This window comes from Sciurus carolinensis, chromosome 8 (genome assembly GCF_902686445.1).
Source record: "Sciurus carolinensis chromosome 8, mSciCar1.2, whole genome shotgun sequence".
NCBI lineage: Eukaryota > Metazoa > Chordata > Mammalia > Rodentia > Sciuridae > Sciurus > Sciurus carolinensis.
This window is the reverse complement of record NC_062220.1, coordinates 118,025,172-118,039,036: the sequence shown is the minus strand read 5'-3', so window position 1 is coordinate 118,039,036 and position 13,865 is coordinate 118,025,172. Positions and strand designations below refer to the sequence as shown.

The following is a 13,865-nucleotide window of genomic DNA, read 5'->3' as shown; positions in this document are numbered from 1 at the left end:
GGTTACACCAATAAAGGGATATTTTACACAAATCAGATGACATTAAGTAGCTTAACTATATTTTCTGGGGACATCTATGACATTAAGAGCTAAATGTTGTGTTTACTTTCCTGATAACCTGGACAATGTTAAAGTCCCCAAATAAAGGCCTTGTCCTCTCCAGCCTTTGCTAAGCCTAGTTATGGGAACAATTTCTCAGTTCTTCCACCTCCTGGTGAGAGATTGACTTCTGTCATTTTCATGATACTCAGTGGCATGTTTCAGATGCTGCAACATTTACTTTATACTAATCTCATTTCAGTACTCATGTCTTTTTGTTCTTCTATCATAGAAGCACCCACCCCAGATGACTTTCCAACCTGCTCTTCCCCAACCAGACTTCTACCTTGGACCCCTCGATTGACCCGATTTTTAAAAAAGGAACTCCAAACTGCTTGCCCCTCGCTGCCCCCTTTCAGCTTCGAAGCAGCCAGAACAACTGACGCCCCCTTTCTTTTCCTTACAGAATTAGGAGTTCCTAAAGCTAAAGGGGGGAATGAAGCCAGAATTAAGGACAGGTAGTTAGTGTAGAAATAGGAAATAGGGTCAATTCGAGGAAACAAAGCCATGAAGCCATCTGCCTTTGGAAGTTGGAGACTGCCCCTGGAAGAATGGAATGTCAAGGATCTCCGGAGCCCATTGGTTACCAAATTTACCTGCCTTTATCAAGGACTGCAAGCAAGGAGTTGCTAATTAATGCCCCCTGGGCCCTTGCCTGCCTGAATCACCCTGGCCCTCCTCCTACCCATGGTTTCTCAGTTAATGCAAAACCAGGCCTAGTCACTAGGAAGGAAGGAGAGATAAGTGGGGAGAGAACTGGAGAACAAAAGAAAATTTAACCTATAAAAGATGTAGGGTGCACTCACTTCTGGGGGACTTTTAGAACATCAGCCATGGCCCCCTTCTTCCTGCCGGGAAAAGTCTGTATTTTTACCTTTAAATAAAACCTGCTTAATCTGCTTGCCTTGGCGTGCTTCTCTAGTGTTCAATCTTCAACATTAGAAGGAGCAGAACTCGTCACCGGTAAACGGCGGTATCAGTATGGGGGAGGGAAAATAATGGCGGCAGCAACATAGCAGATCTGATGCCAATACAGGGTATGGCTGAGCCCCAGAGAATGAGAAACAGAGCCTTCTGCACCGGGTCTGGGCACGTCCTGTGGGGCAACTCTGTTCTTTCAGAGTAGAGGACCTGGTTGTAGTTCCTAGTCAGTAGGAAGGGCTGAGACTCAGGTCAGCTCTCAGAGAGGCCGAGATGAGAGGGATGGGTGCTCCAAGTCCCGTCACACTGAATCCTCGTCCATGTTGCAGCTTTGAAGGGTGTTAATGTTGTTGTTTTGATTTTTGTTTTCTGTTTTTGAGTCCGGGTATTGCCTTTTTCCCCAGGTTGGTCTCCAATTCTTAGACTCAAGGGATCCTCTGGTCTCAGCTTCCTGAATAGCTAGGAATATAAGGTTATGAAGGGTTATGGAAAATAATATTCCTATAAGACAGCTCCCCAAGAAAAATGGAGGGATGGTGTGGCTCAGGAGGAGGGAGGGAAAATGGGCCAAACATTAAACCTCTCCCAGAGCATTCTTTCCTGATAACAATGGGCCCTAAAGGAAAGGGGCGGAGATGGAATGCTGGGCCCTAAACCTTGACCTTCCCCCATGGCAAATTAGTCCTAAATGACAATGGGCAAGATTTGAGTACTCATCCTTCAGGGTCTGGTTTTAACCTGTAAAACTAGCTCCTGATGGTCAAAACTGCACCTGCACAGTTTCCAATGATTACATCATCCTCTTTGTACCTTATAAAACCAAAATTCCCTCTGTAACTGATGCCCATTTTTTGCATCCAGAAAATGATCCCAACGGCACTGGAGTCCGCAAAGGAATAAAGCCTTCTTTGAATCCATTGAGGTCTGTTTCCCGTCCTTTTGCACTTACACATTACCTTGCCAACTCAGTAAAGTCCTTTTAAAGTTATTTCAGGTGATGGCACTTTAGAACATCTTAACTTGAAAACTGGTTTTCTGTTTAAATTTGATCACTTGGTGGCATCAGAATGGGTGGGAATTTACAAATATTCCTTACCTGTCAAGGGACTCTTGAAGTCCTCCTTTCCCCCAGGATCTATCTTGCAAGGGCAGTAAGGCAATTGGGAGGGAAGGCCTGAGATCCAATTTAAAAAGTTTCAAGGGAGGGGCTGGTAGAGGGGGAGGGGTGACCTTCTATGCTGGTTAGTGGATTAAGAAGGGAGTGAGCTGTAACCAGCAGAAAGCTGTTGAAGCACACTGAGGACCCTGCTTCAGCACTCAGAAATCTCACTGGGTTCAGTCTTCCAAGGGTAGACCATCCGGAGAATGTGAAAGTGAAACTTGCCTCCTGGTATTCCTTGGACAAGGACAGGTTGTAGATCTCAGCTGCTGGAGGGATTTGTGAGCACTCTCTGCCCCTGGGAGGACTTTGGTCTTTTTTAACCCTCTTACTTTGGCTTCAGCTCTGTTGGGACAGTTATGTGGACTACCCACCCCTGGGGACCCCTAATAGCTCAGGGCTTGGGTAAACTGGAGAGAAGGTGGTGGCTCTCCAAACAACAGAGGAGAAAAGGCTTCCCACTGGAGACAAACTGAGAGGGAGCCCTGGGGCTTGGCCCTGAAGCTCAGCCCTTGTTCTTACTTTTGAATAACAATCTAGAGGAAACACAGCTGAAAATCCAATCAGGATAAACCGGTTCAGTCATGTGACTGGAGCCTGGTTTAGCTGTTAGGATTGGATTATAAAGGACTTTAAAAAGGTGAAATCTTCCAGTCAGCCCTCAGAAAGGGCTTTGAAGAGCAAGCAGTGAGTTGCAGAAACACAGGGAGCTCTGGACAAAATTTTCCAGGAGGTGGAAACGTGGACACTTCAGTTTCAACATCCCTTGTGGCCCAGAGCAGGAAATATTGAGCAGCACTGAAAAATCTGGATATACTACTTTCAGAATAGGTAAGCTAAAAAAATTTGGTGTCCTCCATTTTGCTTCTCTAAAACTAAGGGTGGACTTAGGCATTGTAGGTTGCATGATTTCTGTTGTAACCAGTGGACTTGGGCAGGACAGCAAAAGCAATAGTAGAAGCACTCAACAAACAACCATGGCTGCGTTCAACAAAAATTTATTGTGGACACTGACATTTTCAATGTTAAATGATTTTCATGTGTCACAAAGTGTTCCTTTGGTTTTTTTTAATGCCCCCAAATTATAAAATATGAAAGTGAAAACATTTTTAAATTATTTTTTGAACATACGGACATAATACATTTATTTTATTTTATTCATTTTTATGAATCAAACCCAGTGCCTCACGCGTGCTGGGCAAGCGCTCTACCACTGAGCTACAACCCCAGACCCATCAACACAATTCTTGAGGCCAAGAATTTTTTGTGATTTTTTCATAGTGATTTATACTATAAATGACTTGTATAAATATGGGATTCCTGTCATTTGAATATCTGACTAATGCTTGTGGGAAGTTTCCATAGCCTTCTCTTAGTAGGAATTCCAGTTTTTCTGAATTCTTCCCTTTCCTTCAGATATTCCATTTTGCATTTTTCATAAAAGGCTGAATCATTATAATAAACAGATATTCTTTCAATGCAGAATTTTATTTCTGGCATTTTACTACCATAAAGATGCCAGGGTCCTTGGCAACATTTGGTAAAATCTTGAACTTGTTTAGAACACCTCTCTGACCTTTCCTTTCATTATTTCTGGGATCAAAACATCTTTTCCCACATGTTTGAGATGCTGTGCAGTCAAGCACCATCGAGCACCATCTTGGTGGATCAAGGAGGCATTTGCCAGAAAGTTAATTTAAAAAACAAAGAAAAGCCGGCATGGTGGCACACCTGTATTCCTAGCAGCTTGGGACCCAGTTGAGGCAGGAGGATCACAAGTTCAAAGCCAGCTCTAGCAATTTAGCAAAACCCTGTCTGAAAATAAAAAATTAAAAATGCTGGAGATGTGGCTGTGATTTAAGTGCCCCTGGGTTCAATCCCTAGTACCAAGGAAGAGAAAAAAACAAACAAACAAACAAAAAACAACAACAACAAAAAAGTCAACTTTTAGATTGCTGGCTATGTAAAAACAGGAAAACAGGGGGAGAGTCAATTTGTTAATCCTTACCTGAAAACACCGTCAAAATGAAGTTGGCATCCCATTGGTGAACTGTAAATTCAGTGAACTGCATTCCCTTTATAGAAAGATTTTTTCCATGACTTTTAAGAAGCTGCCAACTGTAAGATACATTATTTTTGATGCCATGAAAAAAGACATGTTGCAAAAAATCATGAATTTTTCATGTTGATACTAAGTATCATATTGTACTAAGATGCACTCTGAGTTTTAGAGATTTTAAAATGGAAATATAAGTGTGTGCCTTAGAATCAAGGAAATGAAATCAATCAAATGAAGTTTCAGAAACTATCCCTGGTAGTGAGGTGAGGTTATGATTTAACAAAACTTTTGTTTCTAATTAAATTTGATTTATTAGTTTCTTTGTTTTTATTTTTTATTCTTTCACTTGGGCAGATTTTATAATTATAATCATTGACTTTTTTGTTTGAGAGTTATATTTTCTTTTTCTTATTCTTCTTAGATATACATGATAGATTTTATTTTGACATTATATACAGACATGGAGTACAGCTTATTCTAATTAGGATCCCACTTTTTTTTTTTTGGTACTGGAGATTGAATCCAGGGGTGCTTAACCACTGAGCTACATACCCACCCCTTTTTACATTTTATTTAGAGACAGGGTCTCACTGAGTTGCTTAGGATCTCTTTAAATTGCTGAGGCTGGCTTTGAACTTGTGATCCTACTGTCTCATCCTCCTGAGTTACTGGGATTATAGACATGAGCTATTATGCCAGACAGTTAGGATCCCATCTTTGTAGTTATACATGATGTGGAGTTTCATTGTGGTGTATACATATATGAACATAGGAAAGTTATGTCAATTCATTCCACTGTCTTTCCTATTCCTATCCTCTCTGCCTTCCCTTCGTTCCCCTTTGTGTAGTCTATGGAACTTCTATTGTACACTCCACACACCACCCCCTTTATGTGTTATCTGCATATCAAAGAGAACATTAAACCTTTAGTTTTTGGGGATTGGCTTATTTCACTTAGCATTATAGTCTCTAGATACCTCCATTTACCAGCAAAAGTCACAAAATCATTCTTCTTTATGGCTGAGTAATATTCCATTGTGTATACATACCACATTTTCTTTATCTATTCATCTGTTGAAGGGCACCTAGTTAGTTCCATAGCTTAACTATTGTGATTTGAATTGATTTTGTTTCTTATATACATACACATACAGGATTTCTACCATTTGTGGAGGATAGTATTAAGTTATTTGGATGTGGGTTTGGAGAACCTGGAAGTAATGGATTAGAATCTCCTGTACACATAAGTTATCATACTATTAATAGCTATTATATATTTAATAAGAATTTAGCATCTATAGAATGATCAATATTGCTCTGGAAACTAGGAGGCAACAGTAAAGAAAACACAATCCTTGCCCCCATGTAGCATACAAAAGGTATATATATATATATATATATATGTTTTATATTTTGCAAGGTAGGCAGTAATAAATGCTAAGGTGAAAAAAAGCACTGGGGTGAGAACCGGGCATGTGAGTTTAGGGAGCTTGTGATTTTTGATAGTGTTGTCAGGGAATCCTTGCCGAGGAGCCTGGACCTGAGGCAGGTTAGAAACATGAATGGGGATAATCTGGGGTGAGAACATTCAAGGCAAGGGGTACAACAAAAATTCTGAGAAAGTAAAGGGCCTGGCATATTTCACGCTCATGTGGCTGCAGTGGAGTAAGTAAGGGATAGAAAAGAGTAGGCAAAGGTAGATGGTCCAGAATTCTACTGGATATTTTCAGATGATGGTTATTTTCTATGGGTGAGATGGAAAGTCTCTGGAGACTGATAAGGAAAAACATGAATTTCAACCCTCCTCTGTGTGTGTGTGGTTACATATGTATATAATATGTGTAATATATACATCCTTTTATCTACATATAACATACTTAGTATCTTTATTTTTAATTTAAGAAATTAAAAAAATTTTTTTGGAGTTGTAGATGGACAGAATGCCTTTGTTTATTTTTATGTGGTGCTAAGGAGGGAACCCAGTGCCTCACACATGCTGTGCAAGCACTCTACCACTGAGCCACAGCCACAGCCCAATTTAAGACGTTTTTAACTGACAAATAATGCAGATAGAAGATCTATTACAAAATGCTTGGGACCAGAAAAAAAAAAAAATAGATGCTTAGAACCAGAAGCACTTTGAATTTCAGATTTTTTTGGATTTTGGAATATTGCATATACATAATGAGATATCTTAGGGATGGGATGCAAGTATAAATACAAAAGTTGTTTGTTTCATTTATATCTTATAACATATAGCTAGAAGACAATTTTATACAATAATTTTTGGAACACCTACATGCTCAACTTGTCACGTGAGGTAAGGTGTGAGAATTTCCACTCGTGGCATCAGTTTGGTAAAGATTCTGATTTTGGAACATTCTGGGTTTTGGACTTTTGGATTAAGGATGTTCAATCTGTGATTTTAAATGTTTATGGGGTACAAAGTAATATTTCAATACATGGTCAGGCACATGCCTGTAATTCCAGCAACTCAAGTAGCCAAAGCAGGAGGGTTACAAGTTTGAGACCAGCCTCAGCAACTTAGTGAGACCCTGTCTCAAAATAAAAAGTAAAAAACCTGGTAATGTAGCTCAATGACATAGTACCCTTGAGTTTGATCACAATGCCACTTCAAAAAAAAAAAAAAAAAAAGAGCAAGAGAGAAGGAAAAGAGAAAAAAGTTTTGATACGTGTTCATATTGTAGAATAATCAAATCAAAGTAATTCCTAATTATGTCCATCATATCTCTCTGCCTCTTTCTCTCCTGTTTTGACTGTGGATTGAACCTAGGGACTATATCACCAACTCTTAATTTTTTATTTGTTCTTTTTAGTTACATATGGCAGTAGAATGTCATTTTTATTTTGAGACAGGGTCTTGCTAAGTTGCTGAGACTGTCCTCAAATTTGCCATCCTCCTGCTTCAGCCTCCCTAGGCACTGGGATTATAGGAGTGAGACACTGCACCTGGCTCATTTCCTATATTTTTAACAGGAGAACTGGGATGAACATGAGGAGTTATGATAAAGGTTTTGTTTGTTTGTGCTAGGGATTAAACCCAGGGCTTTGGACATGCTAGACGAGTGCTCTACCACTGAGCTATATCCTCAGCTTGACACAAGATAGATAGAAAATTCTGTAATGCTCAAGGGAGAGACCATGATGTTTTCTATAGGGAAGGTGGCAGTGGAGATGGAAGGGAATGGTCAGACTCTAGATATTTTTAGAAGACAGAGCAGAGTTTGCTAATTGATTGGCTGTTGGGTATGAGGAAAAGCCTGGCAAAGGATGACTCCAAAAGTTTGTAGACTGACAAACTGGTTTTACCTCAGATCTCTGTATCCATTGCATTTTTGGAGTCACCCAACCACCAAATGAAAGTATTTGAAAAGATTTCATATACACTGAACATGTACAGACTCTTTTCTTGATATTCTCTAATTAATGTAGTATAGCAACTATTTACAGAGCATTTACATTGTATTGGGTTTTATAAGTGATCTAGGGATGATTTAAAGTATACAGGAAAATGTGCATAGGTTATATAATAGGTTATATTATAATAATAGGTTATATAAAATGCTATGCTATTTTATGTAAGGAATTTGAGGATTTTGGTATAGTGGGTGGGGGTATGTGATGGTAGTCCTAGAACTAATCCCCTCAGGATTTCTAGGGATGACCACTGGGAGGAATGGAACATTATAGGCATAGCAGATGTTTGAGAGTTAAGTTTTGTTAAGTTCATTAGAAAGTTTAGATTTCACTGGGTGTGGTGATGCACTCTGTAATCCCAGTTACTAAGAAGTCTAATGCAAGAGGATAGAAAGTTTGAAGCCAGCTTGGGCAATTTAGTGAGGCTTTGTCTCGGAAAAGGTTGGGGATGAAGTTCAGTGGTAGAATGCTTGCCTAGTATGCAGGAGGCCGTGGGTTCAATCCCCAATTGTTAAAAAAACAAAACAAACAGAAATTTAGACCTTTTTAAGTGGGTACTTACTGCTGGGACTAGAAAGAGGCCAGTGAGGTAACTGGAGTGCAAATTTAAGGAGACAGGCAGTCTGAAATGTTTAACAGGGGCCTCCTTAAGTACTATGCTAATGCTTCATTGGCATCACAATTGCAGAAGACTTGGTACAAAGGAGAGTAAATTTTGGATTTATCATGTCCTGTTATTTAAACAGTTTGGTGTGGTTTGGGGGGTAGTATATAGCTCCATGGTAGAATGCTAGCCTAGCATTCCTGAGACCGTGGGTTTAACACCAGTTGCCTTCAACTTCCCAAATAGTTTAACCTTGTTTTATTATATGCAAAATAGTGATAGTGATATTAACAGTTATCTCATTGTTTTAAAGGAGAATTAAATAAGGTCATATAATGTCTTTCAAAATACTTAATGTTTTCCCATGATTGCACTTAGGTGGCAATTTATAAAAAGAGCTCTGGAAGCTGAATGATCCACTTGCTTCAATCAAAAAGCAATTATAAAATGGCAGATCACTTATGTGAGGTACAAGAACCAAAACCACTGAAGAAATATGAGAGAGAATTCAACCAGAGAGATAAGGATAAAGATGCTGAGTTGATATTTATTGGGATGGAACATGTAAGTGAAGATGCTGAAATTCTCTTTGTCAGAGTGGTTTCAAACTCAAAACCAGTTATTTCAAACATTTTGAACAGAGTCACCCCAGGCTCATATTCAAGAAGAAAAAAAAGCTACTTTAGTCAAGATCCTGCACATATGTCTCAATCTGCAATTCATGTGACCCCTATGGACACAGCAATGGCTGCCACACCAATTTCTCAGTCTGAACGGAGATCACTAGATAGTCCTATTACTGCTGAGTCTTCCTCTAAACCTGATTATAGAATGAGTTTACCACAAGTTGTTCCTCCCCATTCATCAGATTTGTTCCCTTCAAGGACTCAGTGTCTACAGGGAGTTGCACTTTCTGTAGGAGGCAAGGTTGAAAGTTCTTGTGATTCAAAGAGACCTTCAGATATAGACAGCAGAAATCCAAAAAGGTCTAAACTCGGGAATGAAATTCCAAGTGCACATTCTTCAACCACGACCTCTTCTGATCTCTCTCCTGTAATGCACACAAGTACACCTTCAGAAAGTACCCGCTTCTCATCAAGATATGCTCAGAATAGAACATCCTCTCCTCGGCCTCAGGCTAATGAAAAGGCACCTTTTGCTTTTAGAGATTCAGACCCAGGAAATAACTCTGAAGGACTGATAAAAACAGGCTTTTCCAGCCCTGCAAGTCAAAACAAGACCTTTGATACCAAGAAAGGGAATTTGATCATGTTACTTAGTGACTTTTACTATGGGCAACATAGAGGAGGAGAAGGGCAGCCAGAGCAGAAAACTCACACGACTTTTCAATGCTCCAGCTGCTTGAAAGTTCTAAAAAATGTTAAGTTTATGAATCACATGAAGCATCATTTGGAACTTGAGAAGCAGAGGGGTGACAGCTGGGAGACCCACACTACCTGCCAGTACTGCCACCGTCAGTTTCCCACTCCCTTCCAACTACAACGTCACATTGACAGTGTGCACACTTTCCAGGAGCCCTCTGCTGTCTGTAAAATCTGTGAGTTGTCGTTCGAAACAGATCAGATTCTCTTAGAACATATGAAGGACAATCATAAGCCTGGGGAAATGCCCTATGTGTGCCAGATTTGCAATTACAGATCATCAGCGTTTGCTGATGTGGAAACGCATTTTAGAACATACCATGAAAACACTAAGAATTTGCTTTGTCTGTCTTGTCTGAAAATCTTTAAAACTGCAAATGCATACATGAATCATTGTTGGAAGCACTGGAGCAAGAAGCAACTCTTTCCATGTTCCAAGTGCCGGCTACAGTTTTTGACTTTGAAGGAGGAAATAGAGCACAAAACCAAGAATCATCAAACATTTAAAAAGCCAGTGCCACTGGAAGGATTGCCTCCTGGAACAAAGGTTACTATTCAGGCTCCAATTCACCCATCAAGAAGTACAAACAGTCATTATTGAGAGCCTTACTGATCCTTGCCTGTCATCTGTGAAAGCTAAAAAGTGGAAGTTAGTGAACACTAGGTATTCTGAACTCCCTTGCAGCCAGGATTCTGGCTAAAAACATGTTCTAGCCACCTCCCAAAATTGTGAAAGGTAGAACAGAGGCAAGGCCATCTGTACATTGGGGCTGATGCTAACCAGTAATGTTACCAGCTGTCATGTTTTACAGTGACATCTTTGCTTTCTTACTGTCAAGAAGTAGCCCAGAAAGCTTCATGTCTTTTCCCACTCAAACCCATCCATGAAAATAGCCACTAGTCTGACCTCTACCTTCATAGTTTAATTCTATTTTTGAACTTTAAATAAATAGATTTATACAATAAATTCTTGTCTTTGACTTATTTTTAAAAAGCAAGATGTACTCTTGGTCTATGTAGCAGTGGCATGTTTTTCATTGCTGTGTAGAATTCCATTGAATAAATATCGACAGTTTTACATATCCACTTTATAGTCAATAGACTTTGATTCTTTAGCTATTTTGAATAAAGCTGCTATAAGCTTATGTATGTTTTCTGGAAGGCATGGGTGGTCATTTGATTTGGATATAGAATCATGAGAAGTGCTGGAATTGCACATATTCAGCTTTTTTAGTGTAGGTATGGCTAAATACTTAAAAAGTGAAACAATTTATATTACCATTATCAGTACTGAGAATTTCATTGTTACAGATCCAACACTTCATACTGTCAGTCTTTTTAACTAGTACCCATCTCTTGAAGTTGTGATATCACATGGCTTTAATTTGCATCTTGATGAGTAGTGATCTTGAAAATATATATTTTTCTCATGTGGTTATTTATAACTTATTGTTCTTTTCTGTGAAGTATCTAATTCAAGTCTTGTTCTCTTCCACCTTTAAAAAAACTGTTGTTTGTTAATTGGAAAGGTATTAGTAAATTGCTAGGGCACTGCATATGTTCCATGTCTTGATCTCTATGGTGGTTTCATAGATGTACATATGTGCATTATTTAATGAAATTACTATCTAGCAAGGACATAAAGATATTCCTCCTGTGCTTTCTTTAAGAGGTTTATCTCTTTAACCTTTCACGTGTAGTTATGAGTAATCTCAAATAGATTATTTGTTTATGTGATAAATCACAGTATCAAGGTTAATATTTTCAGAAACATACCTAAGCCAACAAAAGCATTTACTCAAGACCACTTCTTCCCCACTTTGTTGCAATGGAATCTTTGTGTAAATCAGGTGACTGTATGCATGTTTCTGGACTGTTCTATTCCATTTGTCCAGTTCTCTATCTTTATGCTGTTACCCTGTCTTAATTATTGTAACTTTGGGTAAGTCTGTGTATCTGACAGTTTACTATTTCAGCTTTAGAGTTCAAAATTGTCTTACTATTCCAGGGTCTTTGTGAATTGAAGTGGTTATCATGGACATCCTTGCCCTATTCTCAAATTCAGATACAATAGTTTCCCATTAATTGTGGTGTTAGTTGTGGGGCTTTTTCTAGCTACCCATGGACTGCAGAGAGAGTGAGCTAAAAATTAATGACAGAAAGATCATTATAAAACTCCTACAGTTTGAGAATTTGGCAATTCAGCTAAATTGAACTAGGACTAGAGTGCATCAAACAAGGAGCCTAAGGTATAAAAGTGCCATCCCTCAAGTTCTAGGAACCTGGGAGAGAGTGAGTGCCTCCTTAATGTTGTGCTCCGGGCTCCTTGCTTACTTTACTCTGGTTTTGGTCCTCAATATAAATAGTCCAGAGCTCCTCTGAGAAATCACAAATGGGAAAAGGAAAATGTTGAACTCACTGATACTGAATATAATCACAAAATTTATGAGATGGAGCTAAAGCAGTTCATAAGACACTTATCTCTAAATGCATATACAGTTGGCCTTGGGTATATGTGGATTCTGCACCCATGGATTCAACCAAGCATGGACAAAATACTGGAAAAAAACTGCATCTGTATTGAACAAATACAGACTTGCTTCTTTGTCACCATTCCCTAAACAATATAGTATTTACATTGTAATAGGTATTATAAGGAATTTAGAAATAATCTGAAGTAAGGAGGATGATATAGGTTATAAGCACATATCATTTTATACAAGGAATTTGAGCATCCACAGATTTTGGCATCTGCATGGGGTTCTGGAAACAATTCATGGACACTGAAGAATGGCTATATTTAAAAAGAAGAAAGATTGAGAAACGATCTAAGTCAGTGCCATCTATGGAACTTTCTGCGATGATGGAAATGTTGTGCATCTGTTCTTGCCAATATGCTACATGTGCTTACTGAGCTATAGAAATATGGCTACTATGACTGAGGCATTGAATTTAAAAACATTTATTTTGATTAAAAAACCATTTATTTTGATTGATTTAAAATTGAAGGGAGAAGCAATTTTACAATAGAATTTCAAGTAATTTTTGTACTCTTCCTTCAAGGAAACCACATGCCCTGCCCTGAGTGTAGGCAGGATTTAGTGCTTGTTTCCACAGAATAGAGTATGGAGTGGAAAGAAAGTTTACCAGGAAGAAACCAAGAAGTCTCATTGATGGCATGTATCCCAGAAAAGGGTTGATGAGAAGGGAACATCATGTCTGTCATATTCTTCTAAAAACCCAGTGTAACCACAAGAAAAGCATCAAACCCAAACTGAGATACAGTCTGCAAAGTACCCCACCCTTACTCCTTAAAGTTGTCAAGGTCGTCAAAAGTAAAGAAAGTTTCAGAAACTGTCTCAGGTCTGGGAAGGATAAGGCGACAGGATGACCAAGTGCAATTTAGTGTCCTGGATGGGAATCAGAAACAGAGAAAGGATATTAGTGGAAAAACTAGTGAAATTTGAAGCCCAGAGATTAGTTCCTAGTACATATTGATTAGTACTGGCATTATTGTGCAGTCAAAAGATAATTTGACATACCTTAGACATTGTAAATATCTCGTCTACATCTGTGATCTCTTCATTTTGTCTATGGTATACCCTACTTAACAGAAACTATTGAACTGATGAAGGAATAGTATTTTAAAATTCTGTAGATTTTTAAAATGATTAACAAATTACTATGTAACTCCAAAGTTAAAGTGAGAATCACTAAGGAAATTGGGACTTCTTTGGAATTGAAAGAAAATGAACATTATGAAGCCAAAGTTGCGGGACACAGTTAAATTAGTAAAAGTAAATTTACAGCATTAAATACAAGAAAAAGAAATTTTGCAAACAAGTGAGTTAGGTATTTACCTGAAAAATTTATAAAGAGGAGCAACAGAGCAAACCTGTAGAGGCAGGATGGAAGGAAATAATAAAAGAGTGGAAGAAATAAACGGAGAAGATAACAAGTTACTAAAACCAAAAGCTTTTAAAAAGATTACAGAGAGGCTAGCCTTAACGATTTAGACTCTGTCTTAAAAACTAAAAAGGGCTGGGGATGTCACTCAGTGGTAGAACATCTCTGGATTCAGTCTCCAGTAACACACAGCACAAACAAACAACAAAATTACTGAAATAGATAAACTTGTAGCAGAACTGATAAAAACCTGCAAATAGATCAAATGGGCAAACTATCTCACCCCGCCTCAGTACT

At 38.6% G+C, this 13,865-nt stretch overlaps 1 protein-coding gene and 1 pseudogene across 1 annotated transcript; one reads left to right on the top strand and one right to left on the bottom strand.

Moving 5' to 3' along the window:
* Positions 1-3,502: 3,502 nt before the first annotated feature.
* On the bottom strand, positions 3,503-4,251 carry LOC124991462 (COX assembly mitochondrial protein homolog; annotated as a pseudogene).
* A 4,476-nt stretch (positions 4,252-8,727) lies between these two features.
* On the top strand, positions 8,728-10,263 carry LOC124990152 (zinc finger protein 280A-like). The gene has a single exon (XM_047559886.1). The coding sequence runs from the start codon at positions 8,728-8,730 to the stop codon at positions 10,261-10,263; it is 1,536 nt and encodes a 511-aa protein (XP_047415842.1).
* Positions 10,264-13,865: the final 3,602 nt, after the last annotated feature.

Bases quoted from the DNA above. Each gene is read 5' to 3' on its own strand.
- LOC124990152 (XM_047559886.1), top strand. From the start codon at position 8,728: ATGGCAGATCACTTATGTGAGGTACAAGAACCAAAACCACTGAAGAAA.